We start from the raw sequence: 25399 nt of genomic DNA on the forward strand, positions 1-25399 counted from the left end.
CATTTGATGTGTATTTTTAATGTGCTGTCTGCCCTGTCTTCAGCAGAGATTCTGCCTTGCTCTAAATTAACAGGCGTCTCTCTGGGGTCCACCCTCCGTGTGGGATCCTCTTAGAAGGAGGCCCATCTTGGAAGTACGCCGGAAGCCCCCAGACTTGAGTTCTAGGCTCCGTGGTCCTCGTCCACGAGGCTGTGACTGCCTGGCCTCACTGTGATGGAAATGGAAGATGAATTATCTTCAGCCCCGCATTGTGTTTTGAAGTTCAAACCAGGATTAGCCGACCCTGGAGGCGATTTTAAGCAAGCGTCTTCATGTGTTCCTTTTATCTTGATGTTTGTCACTAAAGTGTTGGGAAAACTCTGTTCCTATCTGTCATTCATATAAAAGATCTGATAGCCCCACTTCTGATCATTGAAACCCCTCAAGACCTCATTAAATTAGAACTCCATCTGTCCAGATCGGAGTGAAGAAATTCCCTCGCTGCTTCTCCATCACTCCCTCCACCTCCCTCTTTCTTCCTTGGCTCATCTTACATAGATGGCACCCCTAAAGCTTTGGATTTTTTTCAGTGCAACTAGTTTCTAACTTGCACATTTGGATTTCAGCCTGCCTTTTCAAAGCAAATGATGGCCACAGACCCCTCGAGCAGCTGCCACAGGGGCTGTGTTCCCCTCTCTCCCCTTTCCAGATAGCTTTCTACTTTCTTTCTGCCCCATCAGCTCGAGGATGGCTGAGAATAACAGTGACTTAATATCTATGGGTTATAACCGGTGATAGGTCCCAGAGCACTTGACGTCTTTCATCTCCTTTAGTCCTCACAGCTCCCATTTTGCTCATGAGAAAGCAGGAGACTTCCAAGGGTTACATCATAGTTCCCAGGTCACATAGCTCATGACCCCAAATCCAGTGATGGTTTGACTCTAAAATGCTCCCTGTCGGGACAAAAGGGAAGAGCCGTCTGGTCTGCCTCCTTACCACCTCCCCAAGCCATGGGAATACCTACCACCAGTTACTTGGGGTTCCAGATAGCAGAGCTTCAGTAAGGAATATGCAGTACAGTCCCCCAGGCTGATTGCATCTCCTGGGAGAAACGTCATAAGAGCTAAGTTAGGTTTTATGGCACCAAATTAAATGAGATAATACGTGTAAAAGAACTTTGTAAAACTTTTCCAGTGCTTTGTGCTGTGGCCTGGGGATCTAACTGCTTTTCAATGGAAATACTGAATTTTTGTAGTATGGTATTTAACATCCTCTCTTGTGCTTTTTAAAACCAATATCCTCAAGAACTATCAGGTCACTTGAATTGGCTTGACACAAGTGTGCATGATCTTTGCTTACAAGAGCGACAGCTTAAGCGTAGTCTCCCTTCACTTCTTGGCAGCGCCCCATCATCTCCATCTGCTGGGGACACCGGGACTCGTGGCTGCTGATGGCATCAGGACCAGCCCTGTACGTGGTCCGTGTGGAGCACCGCGTGTCCGGCCTGCAGCTGCTGTGCCAGCAGGCCATTGCCAGCGCCCTGCGAGAGGACAAAGACGTCAGCAAGCTGACCCCGCCCCCCCCGCCTCTGCTCCCACCTCCCCACTGCCTTCATCCCCACCATCAAGGTGAAGCCCTTCCACTCACCTTCTCCTCCTTCCTCACTCGTGCTGGCTGCCTGTTCCCGAAGGCTCGCCAAGAGGAGGGCCGAGACAAGGAACACAGGCGAGAGTCCCAGAGCAGGAGCACAGAAGTCACGTCTGCTCCTCTGCAAGATGAAGGTGTGCGGCTCCGCAAAGTCCCACCTCGGTCTCCCACGCGCGCAGTCTGTCCCTAGCATCACCCTTAGTGTCCACAAGAGAGTCACCTTGTGTGATAGGCATTAGCTTTCTCATGGCAGAGGCAGTATCCCGAGCGTGGCTGCCGTTGTCGTCCTGATGATCAGTCTGCCTTGTTCAGTCCTGACTCCCTGGCAGATGCTGCCGTTATCCCCTCTTGAGAAAGCAGGAAACGCGTTCTTAGAAGTGAGGGACTTGCTCTGTGGCTCGTTAGGGGAACGGTCAGGATGGGACCCTGTCAATCCCGGGGCCTGCTCTCCTCATCACTGTGCGGAGGGGCGGCCCTCACCCAGCCCTCGCTGTCAGCGTCCTCTGTGCTGACTGGAGCTTGAGAACTGGTCTGTCGCTATGGTGGTATGTGGACTGGACCTGCCTGTGGCTGTTCCAGTGTGGGTTCCCTGTTCCCTCTGGCCCTCCGCACGTAGGTTGCTTCCTGTGTTCTCTTTTTTGTTTTCTGTCTCTGCTTCTAAGTATCAGATTGACTTCTTGGTTAATTTTTTCCTAAAACATCCGAGTTTTAGAATCTGTTGTGATACTTTCTTCAAGTTGCTTTACACTCTTGGTTCCACACCAGTGATTCTGGACCCTGGGCTGCTCGTTAAAATCGCCTGGGGAGTTTTTAGAACACACACGTGCCCAGGCTCACCCCCACAAGATTCCAGTTCCATCGTCTGTGGTGGGATCCGGGCTGAGGTCTCTGAAAGCTGCCAGGAGGTTGTGACGTGCGCCCAGAGTTGGGAGTCATTGTTCCGCACCGCACAGTTAACCCTCCCCGAGCTGCCAGCCAGAGCTCCGCCAGGGTAATCAGTGATGTGCACGCTCTTTTCTCTCCACGTCCTGCCTCCAGCCCCCGATTCCGGACCCCGACAACATGCGCGACTTTGTCAGCTGCCCCTCGGCCGGCAACGAGCGTCTGCACTGCACCGTGAAGCGCACAGAGCGCGGCCCGGAGGTGGGCGGCCCGTGCCACACGCTCTGCCTGGAGCACCTGGGCGGGCTCGTGCGCGTCCTCAAGGGGCGGCGCGTCAGCCAGCTGCGGCCGGAGCTCGTCATCACGGACCCGCCGTCACACAGCAACGCAGGGGGGCGCCTCGCCAGGGACTGCAGACCCCTCTCGGGGGGTGCGGACTGGTATTCCTGACTGCCCACGCAAAGGTAACGCCTATCTGTGAACGTTTGGCTAGCGCGGAACATCCCTGAAGCTACTCCGTTTCCAAAATCCTGCTGAAGTTACCGATTCCCTAAGTGGACTTTCCCACGGGTTTTTAAGAGCGCTCCTGAGGCTCCGTGTGGCTGGGGCTGTGGGGGGAGGAGACATCGGCTGTCATCAAGGGGAGGCTGGCACGGGCCTTTTGGGAATGGCAGCCTCCTCTTTCAGTTATTTGTCAGGTATCCACTGAGGGCCCGAATGTTCTGTTGAGACCGTCAAAACAGTAGTGAGTTGCCGTCACTGCCCCCCAGAGCGAGTGACAGGATTAAACGCTTCAGACCTTCAGCCTGCTCCTCAGCCTCCTGCTGGGATCCTGCTTCTGCTCTCGCTAAGCCACCCTTAGCTGCTTTTTAGCTGATGACCGAGGAGACTTTCTTGCTGGTTCATAAAGATTTCGCATGACAGTCACTCCCTCCTTCTAAAGACTCTCCTATGCCAATCTTCATGACTCCGTTGCCGTATTCAGGGGGCTCACTGCGCACCTCTCTCTGGGACCCTAGAGTGTGAGCCTCCAGGGAAGGGACTTTGCTCTTTTTGTTTGTAGTCACTGTGGAGGCCTGTGGCCTCTGTCAGCAGTACCTGCCGGCTCAAACGTTCCCCCGCCTCCCTGTGAAATCTTGCCGGTCACCTAGAGCAGAGTGAGCAGCTCTCCCCTCTGTGCCCATCGCCCGTCAGTCAGTTGAGCTGCTGGTATCCCTGGGGGCACACAGTCCCTGAATCCTGAGGGCCCGGAGGGAGGGAACTGAGTCATCTTTGTACCCCCAGTGCCTGGTAAGCGCCTGACCGTGGGACAATGTGGGTTGAATTAGATTTGTTTTCATTAGTTCATACTTGTTCTCTCCACTTCCCATCTCCTGTTCCCTCTCCCGCCCGTTAGACTGGCCTCTGCCCCCATTCTGTCCCTGAAGCCGCTGCGCCGTGTAGCATCACCAGTTAGCCGAGTGTCACGTGCAATGGGCTTTTTCAACCTTGGCCTCAATTGCCCACCTCAGTATTTTACAGTCGATCCACTTGCTGTCTGCTTTTCTTTATTGGAATGCTCCGCATCTGTAGCAACATTCTGCTGTCAGTGTTACCGTGTAAAATTGAAAGCAGTGAAACTATACTTTAAAAATTGGATATTAGTCAGTTATTTCGTCTTTTGAGTCATGTGATGACCTGGGACAAAGAGCAGGGAGAGCGAGAAGAATTGGAGGCTGGTAGGGAGGCAGGTGGAAAGGAGGGAGAGGGAAGATTCAGAAGGAAGGAAGGCAAAGTGAGAGAAGCCAGAGAGCAGTGCACGTGAACTTAGAAGGAAGTTGCAGTTTCAGGGGAAGAGAGAAGACAGGAGCCATGGCGGTTAGAGATGACTGATGGGGGGACTTGGGAAAGGTCCTGAACCTGAGGGCGCATCGCCGGTTCTCAGCGGGGTCGTTGTCTCTAAGGTTCCTCCCGTGTATGCAGTTTTATAAAACCTATGCTCGGATTCAGTGTTGACGGGAAGTTATGTGAAGAGCTTGCTTCTGTTCCCCCGCTCCTGTGCGTCAATTTCCCACTGAAGAACAGGACAGAAGCAGCGGGGGCTGTGCTGTAGGGACAAGGCTGCAGCCTCCTAAGACCTTGCTTGCGTGGACCTGACCTGAGCGTCCCAGCCTGCTTCTCCGTAGTGGTCACATTTGTCAGCTCCTCCCAACACAGGCTGGCCCGGTTGCTAACAGGCCTGTGGGGAAGGAGGTGTTGTGTTTTTATAATGAAAAGGCTGTAAAGCAAAGCAGATAGGCGGGACGTATTGAGTGCCTGCCTTGTACACGGTCCTCGGGTCTCCTGTGGTTGTGAAGCAGTGCCGGGGCATCTCTGCTTTCAGGGAGTTCATGATCCCTTTTGGGTGAAAGACAACTTAACACTTGAAAATTTCAATAAAAAAGTCAAGATTTAAATACCTCGAGACAAAAATAGACGATGTGTCACAAGGCAGAACATGACTAATTTCCAACCGAGTGGTAGACGTAACCTGGTTCAGAGAGGAGAGGGTTCCTGACTTTGAGAAGCCAGGACTTGCTCATCGTGAGAAGCTGATGAACTCTCTCAGTCCTCCATGTCGTCGTTTCTCAGATGTGGTCCATGGGCCACCTTCCCGCAGATCGCCTGGGATACTTACTTGAATCCAGGTTCCTAGGCCTGCCCCTTAGATTGGTTCAGCACGTTGGAGACGACGCCTAGAAATCTGCAACTTAGTGGAGGCCCCAGGGGATTGCTATGCTCTGAAGTTTTTGATCCCCTGTTGTAAATGTCCCCCAAGTAACTTAACAAATGTGTTTCTCAGAATTACCAGTGTGCGTTTTATAATACATAGCATGAATCCCAATAATTTTTGTTTAGCAAAAGTTCACAAATTTTCCAAAGGAAATCTTTAGTCAGAGCTTGCTATGGACTGAATTGTGTCCCCCCCCCCCAAATTCACATGTTAAAACGCCAATCCACAATGTGACTGTATTTGGAGATAGAGCTTTTAAGGAAGGTAGGGTCCCAATGGGATAGGATTGATGGCCTTATAAGAAAAGGAAGAGGGAGAGCTCTCTCTCGACACGCACGCGTACACTGGGGAAAGGCCACGTGAGCACACAGCAAGGTGTGCATCCACAAGCCGAGACCCCAGCCAGGCTGGCACTCTGACCTTGGGGCCTGTCAGCCTCTATTATCGCGTGAGCCAACTCCTTATGATCTCTTTCTCTTTTTCTGTATGTGTGTGTATATGTATTTGCCTCCTATTGGTTCTGTTTCTCTGGAGAACCCTGACTAACACAGATTTTAGTACTAAGAAGTGGGGAACTGCTGTAACAAATACCTATAATGTGGAAGCAGCTTTGAAACTGGGTCATGGGTTGAGGCTGGAAGGGTTTTGAGGTACACATTAGAAATATGGATATTAGGGCCATGTCTGGTGAGGTCTCAGACAGAAATGAGGAACATGTTATTGGAAACTGGAGGAAGGCGATCCTTGTCGTAAAGTGGCACAGAACTTGGCTGAACTGTGTTCTAGTGTTTTGTGGAAGGTAAAACTTGCAAGCAAATGAAATTGGATATTTGAGAGATTTCTAAGTAGTTTTGGAGGATTGGCTTGGTTCCTCCTAACTGCTTATAGTAAAATGAGAGAGGAGAGAGACACACTGAAGAAGGAATTGTTAAGCAAAAAGGAACCAGAACTTGGAGATTTGGAAAGTTCTCAGCCTGTCCATACGGGCTGAGACGAAGGAAGGCTGTTGACTTCCTGGATTTGACAGGACGGGATGATGGAGCTGGTCGGATAGGAACATGCACTATTCTTCAAGAGGGAAAAATGACCCCAAAAGCGATTCAGAGGTCATCAGGGCCACTGCCTCAATTTTAGCAGGCCAGACAGCCTCCACCCGGAGACTTGAGGACAAGACCCCAGCCCCGCAGAGCCGTGGGGACCCTCACCTCGAGCTGTGTGGTGACACTGCCACCCCAGTGGGCCTGGAGGGCAGAGTATTGAACCAAAGAGGGTTATTCTCAAGCCTTAAGGTCTAGAAATTCGCCTTACTAGGCTTTGGACTTGCCTGGGGCCCTTCCTTCTCTCCTGTGTCTCCCTTTGGGATGAGAATGTCACCCTGTGCCTGACCCGCTGCCGTCTTGTGTGTTTTGGAAGCACGTAACTTGTCTGGTTTCACAGGTTCATGGCTGGAAGGGAGTTTTGCCTCAGTGTGAGTCGTATCTTGGCTCTCACCCATTTCTGATTCAGGTGATATTTAGATGAGACTCTGGATTTTAGACATTAGTGTTAATGCTGGAGTGAGTTAAGACTTTTGGGAGTGTTGGGATGGAATGAATGTATTTTGCGTGGGAGAAGGATATGAATAAGGGGGCAACCAGGGGCGGAATGTATGGACTGAATTGTGTCCATCCCACAAGTTCATATGGTGAAGCTCTAACCCCCATGTGACTGTATTTGGAGACAGGGCTTTTAGGGGGTGATTATGGTTAAATGAAGCTGTAAGGGTGGGATCCTAATCCAGTAGGATTGGTGGCTTTGTAAGAGGAGGAAGAGAGATCTCCCTGCACACACACACACACACACACACACACACACACACACACACACACACGCTGAGGAAAGCCCACGTGAGGACACAGTGAGAGGGTGGCCGTCTGCAGGCCAGGAGGACAGCCCTCACCAGAATCTGGCATGCTGGCACCCTGATCTCGGAGTTCCAGCCTCCCAAACTGTGAGAAATAAATTTCTCTTGTTTAAGCCACCTGGTCTGTGGTATTTTGTTATGGTAGCCCAAGCAGACTAAGACAGAACTTTTATTTAAAAGCTTTGAAACTGTGCTTAAAGATTTTTTTAAAATTCTAAAAAGATACCTGATTTGGGCTGTGTGTTTTGAAAAGGCCTCAACCCAGATGAAATAAGCATATTCTTGCAAACTGACAAAACTGGGATGTGAAGCCCCAAACAGTACAGTTCAGCCTTCTGTTCTCAAAGAGGAATATCAACTTACATTTATCTACAACTTGTATGTTTCTTCCAGAATTTTCATGATAAATTAATGACAGAATCTCTAGAAATAAGAGGTACAGATGTCCATCACCCCCAGGCTCCCTGGGTCTTACTCTGACGTGCTGCACTGAATTTCTAGTTGTTGACGACAGGGAGCAGAGTGATGAGCCTCCAAGTGTGTAACTGTAACACTGAACAAGCAGGACTTGGGGCTTGTCTCAGAAAGCAACTCCCTTCTTCTCACGCCGCCCCCTTTAAGTCCGTTCTATGGGGAAGTCCTTCTGCTCCTGGGCAAGTGGTTCTCAGCCCTGGCTGCTCATGGGAATCACCGGGGAGCCTTAAAAATCGACAGTGCCCGCGTCCACTCCCAGGATCCTGCTGCAGTTAGTCTGGGGTGCAGCCAGGCAGCAGGGAGAGACCTCGTTTTTCTTTCAGGAAGTATTTATCCAGTCTCTGCGTTGTTCTGGTCTCTAGAGTTACAGCAGGAGGCGAGACAGGCAACTCTCCTTCCACTAGTTGGGGAGACAGACAATAAAATAAAAGTGGTTATGAATGCTTATGCCCCCCTAAATTCGTATGTTGTAATCCTGATGCCCAGTGTGATGGAATTAGGAGGTGGGGCCTTTGGAGGTGATTAGGTTATGAGGACGGAGCCTTTATAATCATGAGATTATTGCCTTATAAAAGTGGCTCCAGAAAGTAGCCCCTTCTGCCATGCGAGGACACAGCAAGAAGTCAGCCGTCTGCAACCCCAAAGAGGGCCGTGACCAGAACCCCACCATACGGGCACCCTGATCCCGGAATTCCAGCCTCCCCACTGTGAGACGTAAATTTCTATTGTTTATAAGCCATCCAGTCTGTGGTATTTTGGTATAGCAGCCCACACAGACTAAGACGTGAGTAAAGGAAAAAAGCAAAGGGTATGACATCCAGCAATTACAAAACCCCGGCATCAGCAAGTCAATCAGGTGTTGAGTGGACAATACATTACTGAATTTCCTCAGGTCGGTGAACTGGCTCTGTGCTCGTGAACACAGAGGAAGCGTTCTGTGGGCTTATATGCATTTTGGAATCGTGGCCAAACTTCCTTTGATCTAGGGCTCCTAAGTTAAATAATGTAAAGCACTGCTTGGGCCGTGTGAATTAAGCCTTTTTATTTGATGGAACTCAGATGCACACCACTCCAGCTTGCTGGATTCACGAGTCGTGCCTTCTGATTCAGGAAGTAGTTGATGAAGAGGCCGATGTAGTAACACTGATCGGGCGTCAGCTAGTCTCCTTCCAAGTAGCACGCCAAGTTGTTCTGCTCTGCCTCCAGGGCCCTCAGAGAGGCCCTGTTCACAGATGTCACCTCCACACGGATGTCACCTCCACGTGTTCAGAAACAGAGATTAGTTTGGATTACAAACTCATTCTTTCAAATGTAAACAGCCCTTTTGAATGGTAAAATCGCTCATAGTCTATAAATTATTTCATTGTGATTGAATGATGCAGCTTTTTTATTGCCTGGCAAGGCTCTTGGAGCCTTGAGGGAATGAGGCTTTTGTCAGCAAAACAAAGTGATTTTGAAGAATGAGGTACTTCCAGTGAGGGCAGACCTGGGGTGGGGCAGAGCAGGGTTTGGGTGGTGAAGGGATGTGAGGGGATGTGAGGCCGTGTGAGGAAGGCAGCAAAGGAGAAGGGGTTTTGAGGAGGATGTTAAACATGGACTTCATCTACTCTGCAGTTTTGTGATCGCCCCGTTGCTGTGTCTGTCGTCTTCTGCCTTGGGGCCTCTAATCTTCTACCTAATGGCCAATTGACAAGGTTGTTTTGAGTGGCTTCCACGCAGGCACCCTCAGGAGAACCCAAAGCTCCCACTGAAAGTCCTGCCACACAGGTCTTCTTCCAGCCGTTGCTCAAAGCAGGCAGGCACCTCTAGCAGGTGGGATAGCCACCCCCCCCCCCGGCAAGCATACTTGTGGCGGTTCCAGGAGACGGTTCTGACACGCCAGACATAAATTTCTCGGAGTCCCTGAAATGGACCCAACTCTGCCAGGTCTTGAGTCCAGAGCAGGCCCAGAACCAACAAGGGCCTTCCCCGGTCCCAGGGCAGAAGCAGGTTCTGGGGGAGTCAGTGAGTCAGCAAGCCCCTTGCCCGGCCTGGGTTCCCAGGCTGCCCGTGTGAACCCAGATGGAGCCTGGTGTGTGGTGAGGCACAATAGCGCGGCCATTTTGTTGCCAGGTTTGGCACAGTAAGCAGTGCCAGACTGTTGTACATTCCAGAGGCATTAAAATTCCACGCCCATTTGCTAACCGCAGAAGTAATGGACTACTTTTGCTTAGAAAATATAATGGCATAAAAATGTAAAAGGAAGACAATGCTCTGCTCCTTTCTGTTTCAACCTGTAGACTTCAAACGGCTGCCTATAGGGTCAGGCTGTCCTTAGTTCCTAGTAATGATCGTCGTGAGGGTCTAACTGATGTCACTTCCCTAAAATCTACTGCTTGGTATCTTACCCGATGAAATCTATGGAAACAGCTTGATTTCTACCATGATCGACAGCTGCAACTGCTCAGACTCCAGTGACATCGAACTGAGTGACGACTGGGCTGCCAAGAAATCTCCCAAAATCTCCCGAGCTAGCAAATCACCCAAACTCCCAAGGTAATCTTGGTCTGTAGGGGCGTCCTCCCTTTTTGAGCCTCTGGAGGTGTGTCTGTGTTGTGTCTGCAGCAGAATCCCATTAACGCACACCAGAGGAGCATAGCAAGAGGCAATCCAAGTCTGTCGTCTGGAAGATCTGCCTGTGATAATTATAGCTTTCCTTTACTCTTCCCTTCAGGACAGCAAAAGATCCCCAGGAAGAAGTTTGCTGAACCCTCAGAACTTCTAGGGGTCAGCACTGGTGGTGGGTGGCAGGGGCGGCCGTAGCTTTCTGGCTTACTTGTTTTTATTTCTGGTCTGAGAACAGTAAGACAGAGGTTTTACAGTGTATGTAATGTGTTGAAAGGAATGCCGAATCAAATGCCTTTGATGCTGTAATTGGAAAAAATAGTATTCTAAAAAAAATGTTTGGGGGGCCGGCCCAGTGGCATAGCGGTTAAGTTCATGTGCTCTGCTTTGGCAGCCCGGGGTTCGCAGGTTCGGATCCCGGGTGCAGACCAATGTGCCACTTGTCAAGCTATGCTGTGGTGGCGTCCCATATAAAGTAGAGGAAGATGGGCACAGATGTTAGCCCAGGGTATCTTCCTCAGCAAAAAAATAAAGAAGAGGATTGGCATCAGATGTTAGCTCAGGGCTGATCTTCTTCACAAACACAAAAAAATTTCTATCCTAAGGGTTTGGCCTAAAGAGTGGCAAAAAGCTAAAAGCAGATGGAAGGGCCTGCAGTGTCATAGATAAAAAACCCTGCCTTGCTGGTCCTGACCCTGCCACCGAGGGCTCTGTAACCTCAGAATGTAACGTTGATCCATGACCTGGAGACCAGTTTCCTTGTCTATGAAGTTAAAGGGTGGAGCAGATCTTCACTAAGATCCTTCTAGCTCTAAAATTCTTGATGCTGTGTGAAATGATGGTCTAATGTACGTGCAGATACGTACCTGCCCAGATTGTAAACACATAATGCATTGTGCAGTTGGTAAACCAGTGTATTCACCACCCAGTTGAAGATAAAGAATATTTCCATCATCCCGGAAAGTTCCCTTGTACTTTTTCCCATTCGATACCCACTCCCTAGAGTAACCACTGCTCTAACTTCTGTCAGCATAGATGAGTTTTGCTTCCTCTTGAGCTTCATATAAATGGTGTCAAACCACATGTCCTATTTTCTTATTTGGCTTTTTTTAATCAACATAATGATTGTGAGACTCATTCATGTTGTTGCGTGTATCAACAGTTTTTCTTTTTTGCTCTGTGGAATTCCATTGTAATGAATATACTACAATTTGTTTATTCCGTTTACCAATTGAATGTTTGGTAGTTTCCAGTTTGGGGCTATCATGAATAAAACCATTGTAGACATTCTTCTACAAGACTTTCTATGGACGTATGCACTCGTTTATCTCAGGTATATGCTTAGGAGTGCGTTGTAGGGCCACGGGGTAGACGTATGTTCAACTTTATTGGAAACTGCCAAACAGTATTCCAAGGTGCCTGTCGTACCATTTTAAATTCCCACCAGCAGTATATGAGAGTTCTAGCTGCTTCCATCTTCACCTACAGAGTATTGTCATTTTTTAAAAATAATTTTATCCATTCTGGTAGGTGTATAGTGGTATCTCATGGTAGTTTAATCCTAATATCTTCAATGATTGATGATGCTAAGCAGCTTTTTATGTTTATTGGCCATTTGGCTATCTTCTTTTGTGAAGTGTCTGTTCAAGTCTTTTGCACCTTTTTTTTTTTTGTGAGGAAGACCAGCCCTGAGCTAACATCCGATGCCAATCTTCCTCTTTTTGCTGAGGAAGATTGGGCCTGGGCTAACATCCATGCCCATCTTCCTCTACTTCATATGGGACACCGCCACAGCATGGCTTGATAAGCAATGGGTCGGTCCACACCTGGGATCCAAACCTTTGAACCCCGGGCCACCAAAGCGGAGCACGTGAACTTAACCACTACACCACTGGGCCAGCCCCTTGCCCATTTTTTATTGAGTTGTTTTTCTCTTATTTAGAGTTGTAGGAGTTTTCATGTATTCTGGCTATGAGTCCTTTAGCAGATATATGGATTGCTGTATAGTCTAATGTGAATTTCTTCTTTTATGATTAGCACTTTTCGTGTGCTGTTTAGGAAATTCTTTTGTCCTGTTTTGTCTACCCTAAGATCATGAGACATTCTTCTGTTCTCTTCTACAAGCTTTATAGTTTTAGCCTTCACACTTAAATCTCAGATTAATTTACACCTCAGATTAATTTTTGTGTATAGTCTGAGTTAGGGGTAAACGTTCATTTTTTTCCCATATAGATATCCAGATATCCAGCAATCTGTTCGATTTATTTTTTTCATCTTTATTCTAGGCTTGTTAAAATTACAAATAAAATTATGAACTTTTCTACACTTCTACAGTGTTTTGGCTTTTCCCATTGCTTAAGGAGAAGAGGACATTTAATACATAAGCAACCAAATCTTTCACCTGTAAATGTCCCTGGAAAGCTCCCGGATGTTGCGGTCTCTGGAGCTGGTCCTCTTTCCTTCCGTCTTTCTCAGTGTTGAGTGCCCCTACGCAGCAGCCAGGCCAGTTGTCCTCGCTCAGAGCTTTAACCAGCTCGGTCCCCCTGTCCTTCCACACTTTGGGAGCCCTAGGTGTCTTATCAAGCTCTCAAGCAGTATCTGTGAGGCTTAATGCTTTTCTTTCAGGGAATGTCATCAACCTTACCATATTCACTTTTATAACACTCTCTTTGGGGTAGACTGCCATTAAACACGTGTGTCCCCATGTTATAAACAAAGGAACTGAGGAACAGAGATATAACATAGGATCAAAAGGCAGCAGAAAAACTTAGATCCACTGATCTGATGTCAATATTGCAGGGGGGAGATGCTAGGTAAGTCTGTTGAAATCCCAGCACTGTGTTAGGAACTGTAACGCCATTGTGGACTTAGGTGAGAAACGCCTCTTCCACCCGCCACTTTCCTCAGGACGAATTTTGCAGACCCCTGGCAGAAGACATGTGGACGATTCCAAACTTACTATTAGTCAGTAGAAAGTTTTCAGTAGAAAGTTAATTCTCTGAGGTTCTTTACAAATGAATCACTCGATTGAACCTCACTATATTGTTGAATATATATTATTCGATATGCAGTTCTGTCCTTCTTTCCTTGTGTTCATAAGGCAGAAGCAGGCGGGCGGGGCCTGGGTAAATTAAGGGACCTGGCCCCTGGGAGTGGCACATCCACGGTGACTGGTGGACAGTGAAGGGAGTGCCAGGAGTGCAGGCGCCGTCCCCACCGGGGCGCCTGACCCTCGGGGCCTTGCCTCCGCAGGATCAACATTGAGGCTCGGAAGTCCCCCAAGCTGTCCCGGGAGGCACAGGAGATCTCCAGGTCTCCACCGTTGCCGATGCGCAAGCCCTCCATTGGCTCGCCCAACCTGACGCGAAGAGAGTTTCCCTTTGAAGACATCACTCAGGTAGTGTCGGCTTTCGGGTGGTCCCCCAATCCAACGCTCCGCTCCCCTCCTCAGTGTGTGCCTGATGGCCGCTGAACCCTCGGTCCCCCCTCTCCGTGCCTGTCACTGCAGTTGCAGACACGGGCGTAGAGAACCAGAGCCTGTCTGCCCTCCTCCATGCCCCATCACCTCCACATCCCGAGGGGCCTTCTTCCCACCTCGGGCATCCCCCTGTTGCCACAGGAATCTCCTCACAGGTAGCTCTGGTTGAGACACAGCCACACTTCTCACCTCTGCTCCCTCAAGCCGCTTCTGACCCTTCAGTGACTCCAGTGTCGGCAGGAGCCAATCCCTGGTCACAGCCCCACTGCCTGGCCTGGCCTGTCTTTCCCTCCTGTCCTCCTCGACGCCCCCTCCTCTCCAGGTGCCAGAGCCACACTGTTGACTCACCTCTTCCCGCCTTTGTGCCTTTGCCCTGCCTGGGTAACCCGCTCCATCTCCTCACCCTCCTTTCTGCCCACATGCTTCCAGATAGAACTTCCCCTCTGTCGTGAAGGCTTCCTCCCCTGGCTCAGCCACAGTAATCCCAGAGCATCTTGTTTGTAACTCCCTTAGGACATTTCTCAGTCACTTCCTTGTATATAAATAATTACAGGCCTTCTCTCCTCCATTAGGTTCTAAGCTCTTTGAGGAGCTGTATTTTATTCATCTTTATTATTGCCCTTCCACACACACACACACACTCATGCATGATTTGGGCATAGTGATAACTTCTTAAATTTTTAAAAATTTGATTGAATAAGAAACAGATAATTGGGTAGTTTTGGGATATACTGGTATCAGTGCAGCTGATGTTTCCAGGAGAAATATCAAGGATGAAAATGGGTTCAGAGCCAGGTGCTCTCTCTGGTTCAGTGACTGGGAGGAAGGAGAGGTAAAGAAAAAAGTGCCCAAATCACTTTTGTGCCTTTTTAACCTACACACATGTGGACACACCGGGACACACCCGCCCCCACTCCCAACCTGAGAATGACAGCTCGCTGAGCCACCACTTGCAAATGGGTGCCTGACATGCTGTAGGCAGCTACTGGTCTTAAAAACAGTGGAATGACAGAGAGTGAATATTTCTGGCAGTGCCCACGTGTGGCTTTTTAAGCAAAAAGTGTTAACGTCCTTACTTCTTGAGTGATCAATAGAAAATATGGAAATAGATTGTGATTTTTCTCCTTTTTTTTCCCACAGCACAACTATCTTGCTCAGGTCATGTCTAATATCTGGGGAACCAAATTTAAGATTGTGGGCTTGGCTGCTTTCCTGCCAACCAACCTCGGTGCAGGTAAAAACTGCGTCCTGTTCTCTTCCCACTGTCCCGGTTGGAACTCAGGCTGAATAAGCAATTTCAACCTTTGGTGGCCTAATGTAGAAAATGTGCTCTTATGACACCAAAAGATGAGCATGTATTTTACCTCCAAAGTTTGACTCTAGCCACTCTGATTTCACAAAAATTAGAATTATCACTCAAATTCTTTTTTTGCCACTGGTGTTTTCGTTTTTTTATACAAGCCCTGACTTACAAAAATGACAAAATAGCCGAAATCTCTATCAAAGCTCTTATAGGCTTCTGGTTACTTTGATTTCTGGTCTTTTACTGTGCACAGATTTTGGTACCAGTGTCTTTAGGTTCTTGAGTCAGAAGAAACTCCTGAAGAAAGTCAAGAAGAAAGTGTTCAAGACCTTAAGAAGAAGTTGGCTGACTGTTAGTACAGTTCTTAGTGGTAAATCTTTTTGGATTTCATTTCTAAGTACCAGATAAATATCCTCTCCATGAGAAGTTTGAGACATCGAGGAAAATGGAACCCAGGGAGAACCAGGCTGGGCAGAACCCAGAATTTGCCTTCTCTTTTGTATCTGCTTGAATGACTGACGTGTCATATTTACTAGGGGACCGTGAAGGAGTGAAATGACAGAAGGTCCTTTTCAAAGCAGCTTCATCCTAATGGCCACATCTCTGTGTGGGCTAAGGGCCTGTGTTGTCCCCCACCTTGCTACATTGCCTGATCATCTAACACGCACACGTCTCTCTAGAAGGCCAGCTTAGCCAGTGGGGTTCACCGATGGCTGGTGGCCCCATCTTGAATGTGGTCTGTGTAACCTACCAAAAATAGTTTTTGAAAAATTCTGGATCTGCCCATTAGAGTTGTTTCAGACACAGTTAGATCTTTTAAAACAAATAGTTCTTGCAAAGCAGATGTTAAAAAGACCTGTTGCTGTGTATGCATCTTCAGAGACATTAAATGGTGCTGCATTTGGATTTTTCATTTTGAGGTTTCTCAGCTCAAAGGAAAAAAAGAATAAAAGTAAAACATAAAACTGACTTAGAAAATAACAATAGACAATCCATTCACATAATGGAAAGAAATCTCTCATGTTTTCAACAGCCGGGAAACCCTCTCATGACCACAAAAGCCTGCTCTTCAGTAATTCAGCAGCACCCTCATGATATGTATGGTGATTCTAATAACCACTGTGTGAGAGGCATGGTTACCCCACACCTGTAATCTGAGAATTTAGCCATCTGCCTACAGCAAATGTTGACAAAAGGAATGGACGTGCACCTATGCTCAACGGGTCTTCTCATTCTGCCCTTAGTTCTTGGATGTTGAGTGGATCCATAAAGAAGTCAAGGAGGACCTTAAGATGGGAGGGCCTGTATTAGGAATCTCAGTGCCCAAGACAAAAGCTTGGTGTGTGACTGCGGTGAAATCATTGTCCTAATCGTTGACCTTTTTAAAAAGAGCGTTTTCATTTGTCAAGCTAAAAGAATTTTCCACATGATTCTGCTAGAGAGAAGAAATTAACTCTGGGATTCTAGAGGGTTTGTTACATATGGCGCCCTATTAAATAATCTTTGACACTCTGTTAGATTCAAAAAGTGAGTGCTGTTGGATATTTTATATTGAATAATTGGATAATTACATTGAATAATTTGTTTCCTTCAATTAGAATGATCAGGCTCATTAAATTTTTGTGTTTTTAATTTTTTGCATTTCTTAATTTTAAAAATGTGGAATAAATTCAAAATTCAAAAGATTTAAAAGAATATACAGTAAAAATCTTTCTTATCCTCACCCCCAACCACCTAGTTTTTTTCCCTGGAGGCAACTGATATTATTTTTTAAATCCCTCCTGAGATTTTTAATTTTACATCCTTTTGTCGATCTGAACGACAAAGAATAGCACTTTAATGCATTAATTCTTAAGCTATATGGAACCATCCAGAATTTTTGAGACAAAATTCAAACTCTCTTTTGTGGGCAAGAGAGAGGAAAACATGAATAAGACCTGTAACGACCCCTGGCGTGGAAAAGGCGTCTCAGCCCACTCAAGCCCAAGGAGCAGCCTTACGACGGTGCTTCAGAGCAGAAGGCCTGGAGCTGTGGGAGTGCTGGCCAGTCAGCCACCAGGCTGTGAGGTGACAGCCTCGCAGGTAGAACTTGGCTCATCTTAATAAAAAATAAGAATAGGAATAATTAAAGAACCTCTACATATCTCACAGCAAAGAGTATTAAACATAAGAGAAAGTTGACGGGACAGTTTCATCCTGATTTTAACCTATTGTGAAACTTAAATTCAGATTCATTATTTTTCAACTTGTTTTGTCTTCTCTAAATATTTTAGTTGCAGTCTAGGCCTTCTCTTAAAGGTCCCTGTTAATGAAATTAAATCTTAGCATTTAAAGAAACTGTGTGGAAGTTCTCCGCGATTCTCTATCCTGAGCATGAAACTGGAAGCCAGGAAGCCCAGAATCCAGTCCCGAATACAGCCCGAGTGTCATTGCTGCTCCCCGCGTAGCTGCCCTCCAGTAGCTGCTTGACTGCCCCCTGAGCTTGGCTCTCTGGTTATCACAACTGTTTCCACCAAGTTATCCTGGTGATTGCAAATGGGATTTTTAAAAAATACATTTGTCATAACCCAGCTCATTCTAAAAAGAATTTGTCTAAGATAGGTTTTTAATTCTGGGCTAGACTGAGAATTTGTTGTTCCCGAATCCAGTCCGTGGTCGGGGTGGCCAGTCGTGCGCCAGAGGAGGTGGAGGGCTGCTCTCAGAGTCTCCGGCCTTGCCCACGCAGGTCACCCCACGTCTCTTCCCATGACTGTTGATGCCTTGGCTCTCCTCTGGCTTGTCTCTATTAACCGTGCTTTCCTCCTCCCACCAGTAATCTATAAAACCAGCCTCCTGCATCTCCAGCCGCGGCAGATGACCATCTATCTCCCAGAGGTCCGGAAGATTTCCATGGAGTATGTTAATTTACCTGTCTTCAACCCGAATGTTGTCAGTGAAGATGAGGATGATTTACCAGGTGTGTTCACACATCAACTGGTTTGTCACGAGCCCTCTGTTAGTGGGTCGCGACGGGGACAGAGTGGTAAGTAGTCAAGAATGCCAACATGTCAGTCCGTGCCTGCTGCCTCGGTTTGGAAAAGGTACAACTTCCTCAGTAAGGTTGGTGGGTGTGGTGGCGTGTCACTGGAGAAAGGTCACCTACTGTCACTGGTTTGGGGAGGAGGGGAGCTACCAGAGCAAGGACGATGAGGTGGCCGTGATGGCTCATGATCACAGAGCACTTCTACCATCTCACTTTATCCTCTCGGTAGTCCTCTTAGTCATATGCCCAGATAGGGAAGTTAACAGGACTCATCAGGACTCAGTCAAGTCAGGACTGAAACCCAGTCTCACTGACCCCAGGCTAGCCCTCATCCTCTCAATCCCTGCTTAGAGAATGGCATCTCCCTGTGGTGCCACAGAGCCCAGTTTCTCAAACCTGCCTCACCTCCGGGGCGGAACGTCTCTCTCCTAATGTGCAGAGTGTGTCTCAGTGCATAGAGGCCAGGTCTGAGTTCAAGGTCAAAGCTGGTATAAGTTTTTAAAATCTCAACTTACAAACGTTCAGATCCATAGCATCTTAATTTAAGTCTTTTCTACTGGGGGGGATCCTACTTTGATTATTAGAATGATTTCTAAGTAGTCCACCAATTATTTATATGTAACTATTCTCAAAAAAGTCCACCTGCAATTTTATAAATATAGAGGCTCCTCTACTCAGAACCAAGCAAGGTTCTGAAAGCCTCTGGCTTCTGAGCCAGAGGAACCGTACACGGCCACTGACTCCTCCTGTATCTTGTCATTCTCAAACGAGGGGCTCTGGACCTCACCGTGGGATGGGGAGGGACACGCGTCCCAACTCGGGCTCTGAACTTGGGGGCGTTGTTGACCTTCCTTCAGCCAGATTTCTGTGTGTAAAATTATTCTACTGCACTTTCTGACAGTAGCCGTCTTTGGTTCTCTGATAGGTATACTTTCTCCTCATGGGTGGAGCAGATGTTCTGGACTAATGGGCGAGGTTTTGCAACCCCATAAACCTGCAGTTTGGTGAAACCTCACACATGAGCTTTATAGCAGCTCTCCTGCTATTTCAGAACCTTGGATTTAGAAGTGGCTTTCACACTTTCCCCTTAGCGCCCTCCGTTCTCCCGGAATGTGGCTAATCTAGCTCTCTCGTGCTCAGCTGTTGCTGCTGTTGTCGTCACTGTTTGTGCTTCCCAGAGAAAGGAGGAATGATTTGTCTCAGGGCTTACACGTACTGCTGGTGACGCAACAGAGAGACTCTCCTTCGGCGGGGAAGACGCCTGCCCTCAGTACTCCATACAGAGGAGAGAGCATCTGGAAGAGGGATCTGAACAGGAATCATAGAAAACTTGAGACAGGACCTAGATTCTTGCAGCTAGGGGACAGTCACATTTCAGTGGAGGACCCCAGGGAAGGGGGATGAGTCTGTCACAGGCACGAAGGGTGGGCTTAGCTTTTGATGGACTACTGGCTTCCCTCTGTAGTTCTGGTGAAAGGTCAGCCAGCCTGTGCAATTTCCTGTTAATGCCTGTTTCCTGCACACGTGCTCATAGTCACGTGGCACTTAGGCCCAGATGAGCAGACCTCCAGTGCTCTGTGGGCTCTTTAGAAAGGGCAGTACTGAACAGTGGCGCTGAGGCCCTGCGTGTGGTCTGCAGATGATTGCTCAAACGCACACTCCATTAAACTCCTCCTGTGTGCAAATAGGGTGGATTTACAGGGTTTTAATCAGTGTGGCTCTAACTTATATACTGTTTGAAATGCTAAAAAGCAGTAAAGTTAGGAAATGATCCTTCCCCTCATATGCAGATCTGCCAGAGGATTCTTATCATTGGTTTCTCTACTGCATTTTACATGGTTCTATTTACAGAAAATTAATTTACATACAAATTTCAGATACGCATCTGCCCCACGACACTTCCCACACTAACCAATCCAAAACCCTGGATAAACCTACTCAGAAGCCTAGGCATTGAGTCCTCAGTGGAGTTTCATACTGTACCACTGCCCTCCTCTTGCATAAGAATGGGCCGTTTTATGACCATCATGAGTAAAAAGTGTCCTTAAACATTTATTTGCCATAGTACCATTCAGACACGTGGCACCACACTCAGAAGGTTCAGAAGTATTCATTGAAATGCTCTGACAATGCCCTTAGCTCCAGAGCCCACCGATTGCCAGTGTCCTTCCAGAAACATCAGAGAAGCTTTGTGTAACTTGAAGGAAGGGTCCAGCTTTCCCCACGCAAAGGCATCTGTCTGTAGGAATTACAGTTTATACGTAAAAGGCCTAGATGAGTTGCTTATTCTGACCCAGTTTCATGGCACTGTTTTGTAAGCAGTTGGTTTTTCTAATCTTCCAGTGACTGGAGCATCTGGTGTGCCTGAGAACAACCCACCGTGTCCCGTGAACATCCCCATCCCGCCCATCCACAGCTCAGCTCAAGCTATGTCCCCCACGCAGAGCATAGGACTGGTACAGTCCCTGCTGGCCAATCAGAACGTGCAGCTGGACGTCCTGACCAATCAGACCATGGCCGTGGGGGCAGCTGAGCATGCAAGTGACAGTGCCAACCCATATGCAATCTCGGACCGCTACTCCAACCCTGGACAGGTGATCTTCGGAGGCGTGGAGATGGGCCGCATCATTCCGAAGCCCCCTCAGCTGTCCCTGCCGCCGCCAGCACAGGGGGCCATCCAGCTGTCGGTGGTGGACCACGGAGACCAAGACCACGAGCACCTGCAGAAGCCAGCCAAGGCCCTGCGGCCGGTGCCGCAGCTGGCCGCCGAGGGGGACGCCGTGGTGTTCAGTGCCCTCCAGGAGGTCCAGGTGGCGAAGATGAGCCCCCCACCGCCCTACCCAGGAACCATCCCCGCCGCCCCCACCACGGCAGCGCCGCCGCCCCCGCTGCCGCCCCCACAGCCCCCGGTGGACGTGTGCTTGAAGAAGGGCGACTTCTCGCTGTACCCCACGGCGGCGCACCATCAGCCGCCCCTGGGCTACGAGAGGATCACCACCTTCGACAGCAGCGGCAGCGTGGAGGAGGTGTGCCGGCCCGGACGCCAATGCTCTGCGCCGGGAACACCTACACCCTCCCCGGCCCAGGCAGCTCGGCCACCCTGAGGCTCACGGCCACCGAGAAGAAGGTCCCCCAGCCCTGCACCAGCGCGACCCTGCACCGCCTGACGGTGCCGCGCTACTCCATTCCACCGGGGGCCCCGCCCCCGTATCCTGCCCTCGCCAGGACGCGGGGCCCGGCCCGGCCGCGGCGCAGAGGCCGGACAGCAGCCTCATCCACGCCACGCTGCGCAGGAACAACCGCGAGGCGGCGCTGCGGACGGCGCAGCTGGCCGAGCCCCCGCGCGCCCCGCCGCAGCCGCCGGCCAAGCCCAAGGGCGCAGCGCCTTTCCCCGCGCGGCCGCCGCCCGCCCTCTACACCTGCAGCCAGTGCAGCGGGGGCCCGGCCGGGCGCGCCGAGCAGGGCGCGGGGGCGGGGGCGCATGCGGCCGGCACGTCCCCGCTGTCCCCGCAGTCCTCCTACAGCCTCCTGAGCCCGCCCGACGGCGCCCGCGAGCGCGCCCACTATGTCAACTCGGCCTTCCCCGAGGACGAGGCGCTGGGCCAGCACTGTCCGTCGAGAAGCCCCTGCGGCACCCCGCGCTGCCCGAGGCTGCGGTGGCCGGGAAGCGGCCGCCCCCTCACCAGTGGGACCCCGTGCTGGGGGAGGACATCTGGGTTCCCCAGGACAGGACAGCACAGACTGCAGTGCCCAACCCCCTGAAACTGTCCCCTCTGATGGCAGGTCAGAGCCAGCACCTGGACGTGTCCCGAGTGCCCTTCGTCTCCCCCAAGTTGCCCGCCAGCCCGACTGCCACTTTCCAGACGGGCTATGGGATGGGAGTGCCCTACCCAGGAAGCTATAACACCCTCCCTTTGCCGGGAGTGCAGGCTCCCTGCTCCCCGAAAGACACCCTGTCCCAGACACAGTTTGCACAACAGGAGCCCACCGTGGTCCTGCAGCCCGCCTACCCGCCCCCCCTCTCCTACTGCCCCCTGCCCCCCATGTATCCAGGAAGCAGCACGTGCTGGAGTTTACAGCCGCCACCTGTCGCCTTGCACCCCTGGAGTTCCTACAGCGCGTGCCCGCCCGTGCAGAACCCCCAGGGCACGCTCCCCCAAGGCACACTTGGTGGTGGAGAAGCCCCCGTGTCCCCACCGCCCACCGACCTCCAGAGCCACCTGGGCACAGAGGTGATGGTAGAGACCGCTGACAACTTCCAGGAAGTCCTCTCCCTGACGGAAAGTCCGGTCCCCCAGCGGACAGAGACATTCGGGAAGAAGAGCCGGAAGCGCATGGACAGCCGAGCGAGGAGGGAAACGTTCAGGCCACCACAGAGGGCGAGATGAAGAAGGAGGCTCGGACTCGGAGCGACTTGAATTCCCTGATCTCCAGCCCCCGTCTGGGGAGGGAGAAGAAGAAAGAGAAGAGTCAGAAAGACCAGCTGAAGTGGAAGAAGTTGAACAAGACGAACGGGTTCCGGGACAGCTGGGAGAGCGAGCCCGGGCTGGGCGTCAGCGGGGACGAGCTGGTGACCCGGAGCCAGGGCGGCCAGACGGGCTGGAAGGGCAAGCGCAGCCTGCGCGCGGCCGGCGAGCCGGAGGAGGCCAAGGGCCGCAGGGCCAGCGAGCGGGAGGACGGCCGGCCGCGCAGCCAGGGCTTCGTGCACGTCATGGCCAACAAGCAGCGGCTGTGGACGAGGCCACGCAGGGGTACTTGCTGTCTTGTCTTTATTTCTCATCAGAGTAACACATGCACTGATTTTTTAAAGTCAAATGCTTCTACAAGACCCGAGAGGACCCCTAAGAGGCCCCTGCGTGCTCCCAAACCTCAGCCTCCCCCAGAGGGCGTGCTTCCACCTCTGTTGGCTTTTTTCTGGTATTTGCCACCATATTTGTAAAGAGCAGGGTGTCTACTATTTGGTGATTTTTCAGTTTTCAGCATCGTGTATTGACTTCTTCCTGAGGAACCTGAGGGTTTGTTTTCTTCACCCCCCACCCTCTGACTACACACACGTGAACTTTCCCTGCCCCCCTTCCCAGTTGAATCAGTAGTCACTGGTCACCTCCTTATGCCAGTAAGTACCGTTCAGAGCTGAGCCATGTGATATGGTTTAATCACATTTCTTTTTTTATTGGAGAGTGGTTTTTTCCCCCCAGACATAATAATTACCCAGTTTTTGTTTGCTTGCTTATTTGCTAATTTCTCTGTGTATTTATTATTAAGTCATTTGCTGATTCCCTGGCGGAATGCAAATCCCCTCTTGGTGCAAACACATTGGGTAATTTGTCGGTTCTTCCTGCTCCAACCTGGACGGGTAGCCCCAGCCCTGCTGTGTAGCTACTGTTCTGGAACTACCCTCCTCCACCATCCTGGAATTCCCTTCACTTCTCCTATTTAAATCTCATTTTCATTAATTCACTCAACAAATGTTGATTGAGCACCTGCTGTGTGCCTGGCAATCCTCTGAGCCAGGAGTGTGGCCCACAGGCCAGTCCATCTGCTCTTGCTTTTTATAAATAAAGTTTCATTGGGACACAGCCACGCCCATCCACTTAAGTATAATTTACCGCTGCTTTTGCCCTACAGCAGCAGAGTTAAGCAGTTGTGACAAAGACCGTATGACCTACAAAGGCTAAAATATTATTGGCCCTTTACAGAGAGTTTGCCAGCCCTTACTCTAAGTGCTGAAATTAGATCGATGAGGAAAACAGAAAATCCCTATCCTGATGGAGTTTACAAAAATGGAAAAAAGACAATAAATAAGTGTACATAACATGTTGCATAATAATACATGTCACGTGGTCCCCATGAATACTGAAATGACAAGGGCAAGCAGGCTTGGGAAAGAGGCGGTGGCGTTCTGTCCCTCTCTGAGTAGTGACATTGACAGTTGCAGTTGATATTTCTCGTCAGCCCCTTTTAGCCTGTAGATTCTTTTTCCTACTTGTTCTTCCTTTTTCCATTTCCTGGATGAGGAAGCCCCTTCATTTGACCTGTGGAGCTTTCCATGCCCTGAAGTCTGCTCATTGTCTCCCCACTGCGTTGTTTAACATGTTCCTCCGCTCCTTTATTTCCACCAAACTCATAGTTAGATCGAGAAGCTTGATCAGAGTCACTTTTGTTGGCATCTCGCAGGCTGTGCTATCTGCTTCCAGCAGGTGCTGCCCAGACCCGGCTGCCCTGTGTCCCGCCTTGTTTGTGCTTTAATGTCTTTGCTTCCCTCCCTCGCCCCCCAGGTGATGCAGTTTGGAAGGATCGACGGCAATGCGTACATCCTGGACTTCCAGTACCCCTTCTCCGCTGTGCAGGCCTTCGCCGTCGCCCTGGCCAACGTGACTCAGCGCCTGAAATGAAGAGACTGCTGTGCGGAGGAGGAGAGGGAGAGGAGCCTTTCCAGAGGGGCCTGATGGAGATGCTCGAGGAGCCCGCCCGGGCCCCAGGGGCTGGGGACCAGAAGACAGGAGCAGAACTGGAAACATCTGTCAGGCCCGGGGCAGGCACTGACCTTCAGTTGCCGTCGTTTGTTTGGGCTTTTATTCTCCTTTATTGTCTTTCTTTCTTCTTTCTTTTTAAACAAAAACAAAACACAGGAGAGTGGTATTTGGAAGCAAAGGGTGCGAGGCACCTGGTGTTCTTTCAGGAAACGTGGTTGCTGTGGGAATGTCCTCCTGGTGTGCCTGTGTGAGCTGCGGGACGAGGGGCCCTTCAGCAGAAACATGGACTGCCTTCTGGCCTGCTATTCTTTTAGACTAAGGAGTATGCGTGCTTTTCATTCTCCACAATGTCTAGCTTTTATTTCTCCTCCAACATCACCACTAGTGTAAAAACAAAAAACTTTTTTAAAAGACACAACCAAAAATCCTGAAGGTACAGGTTCTCTTGGGGGAACAACATTTAGTTCACACATATTCTGTTACTCCCCCAGAGGTGACTTGATTAATGAAGGTTGTTTTGGCAAATGCACTGTGTTTGACTAATAAAAGTAGGCTTTGTATGGGGGTGCTATTACCCGGTATAAATAGGTGTCGCTCATGAGGATGTAGGGGAAGGGATGGCAGGTGAGGAGGAAACTCCTGCACATGTACGCACGGGCGGTTCACGCAGCGTGACTTGAAATCGTACAAGGGCTACGCTCCTCTTCGGAGGATGTTTACATTGAAGACTCCACTAGTTTCATAATATGTCACAATTCCGTAGGCTCAGTGACTCAGTGTGATTGACTTCGGGAGAAGGTAGGAGACAGAAGTGGAGAGATCCCGGCGTGCGGTGGGGTAACGATTTTCTCAGCTACCGCGGTGGCTAGTCTCTGGATG

General features: G+C 49.7%; 1 protein-coding gene across 1 annotated transcript; it reads left to right on the forward strand.

Moving 5' to 3' along the window:
- Positions 1–1211: 1211 nt before the first annotated feature.
- Positions 1212–24439, forward strand: LOC131402039 (tubby-related protein 4-like). Its single transcript, XM_058537021.1, is given in 14 exon segments — positions 1212–1238; positions 1382–1552; positions 1554–1607; positions 2665–2894; positions 10023–10172; positions 13494–13638; positions 14860–14953; positions 17835–17978; positions 20388–21080; positions 21083–21265; positions 21268–21654; positions 21657–22388; positions 22391–22795; positions 24222–24439. Coding segments are annotated over 14 exon segments (3633 nt in total).
- Positions 24440–25399: the final 960 nt, after the last annotated feature.

The sequence above is a fragment of the Diceros bicornis genome, assembly GCF_020826845.1.
Source record: "Diceros bicornis minor isolate mBicDic1 chromosome 3 unlocalized genomic scaffold, mDicBic1.mat.cur SUPER_3_unloc_1, whole genome shotgun sequence".
NCBI lineage: Eukaryota > Metazoa > Chordata > Mammalia > Perissodactyla > Rhinocerotidae > Diceros > Diceros bicornis.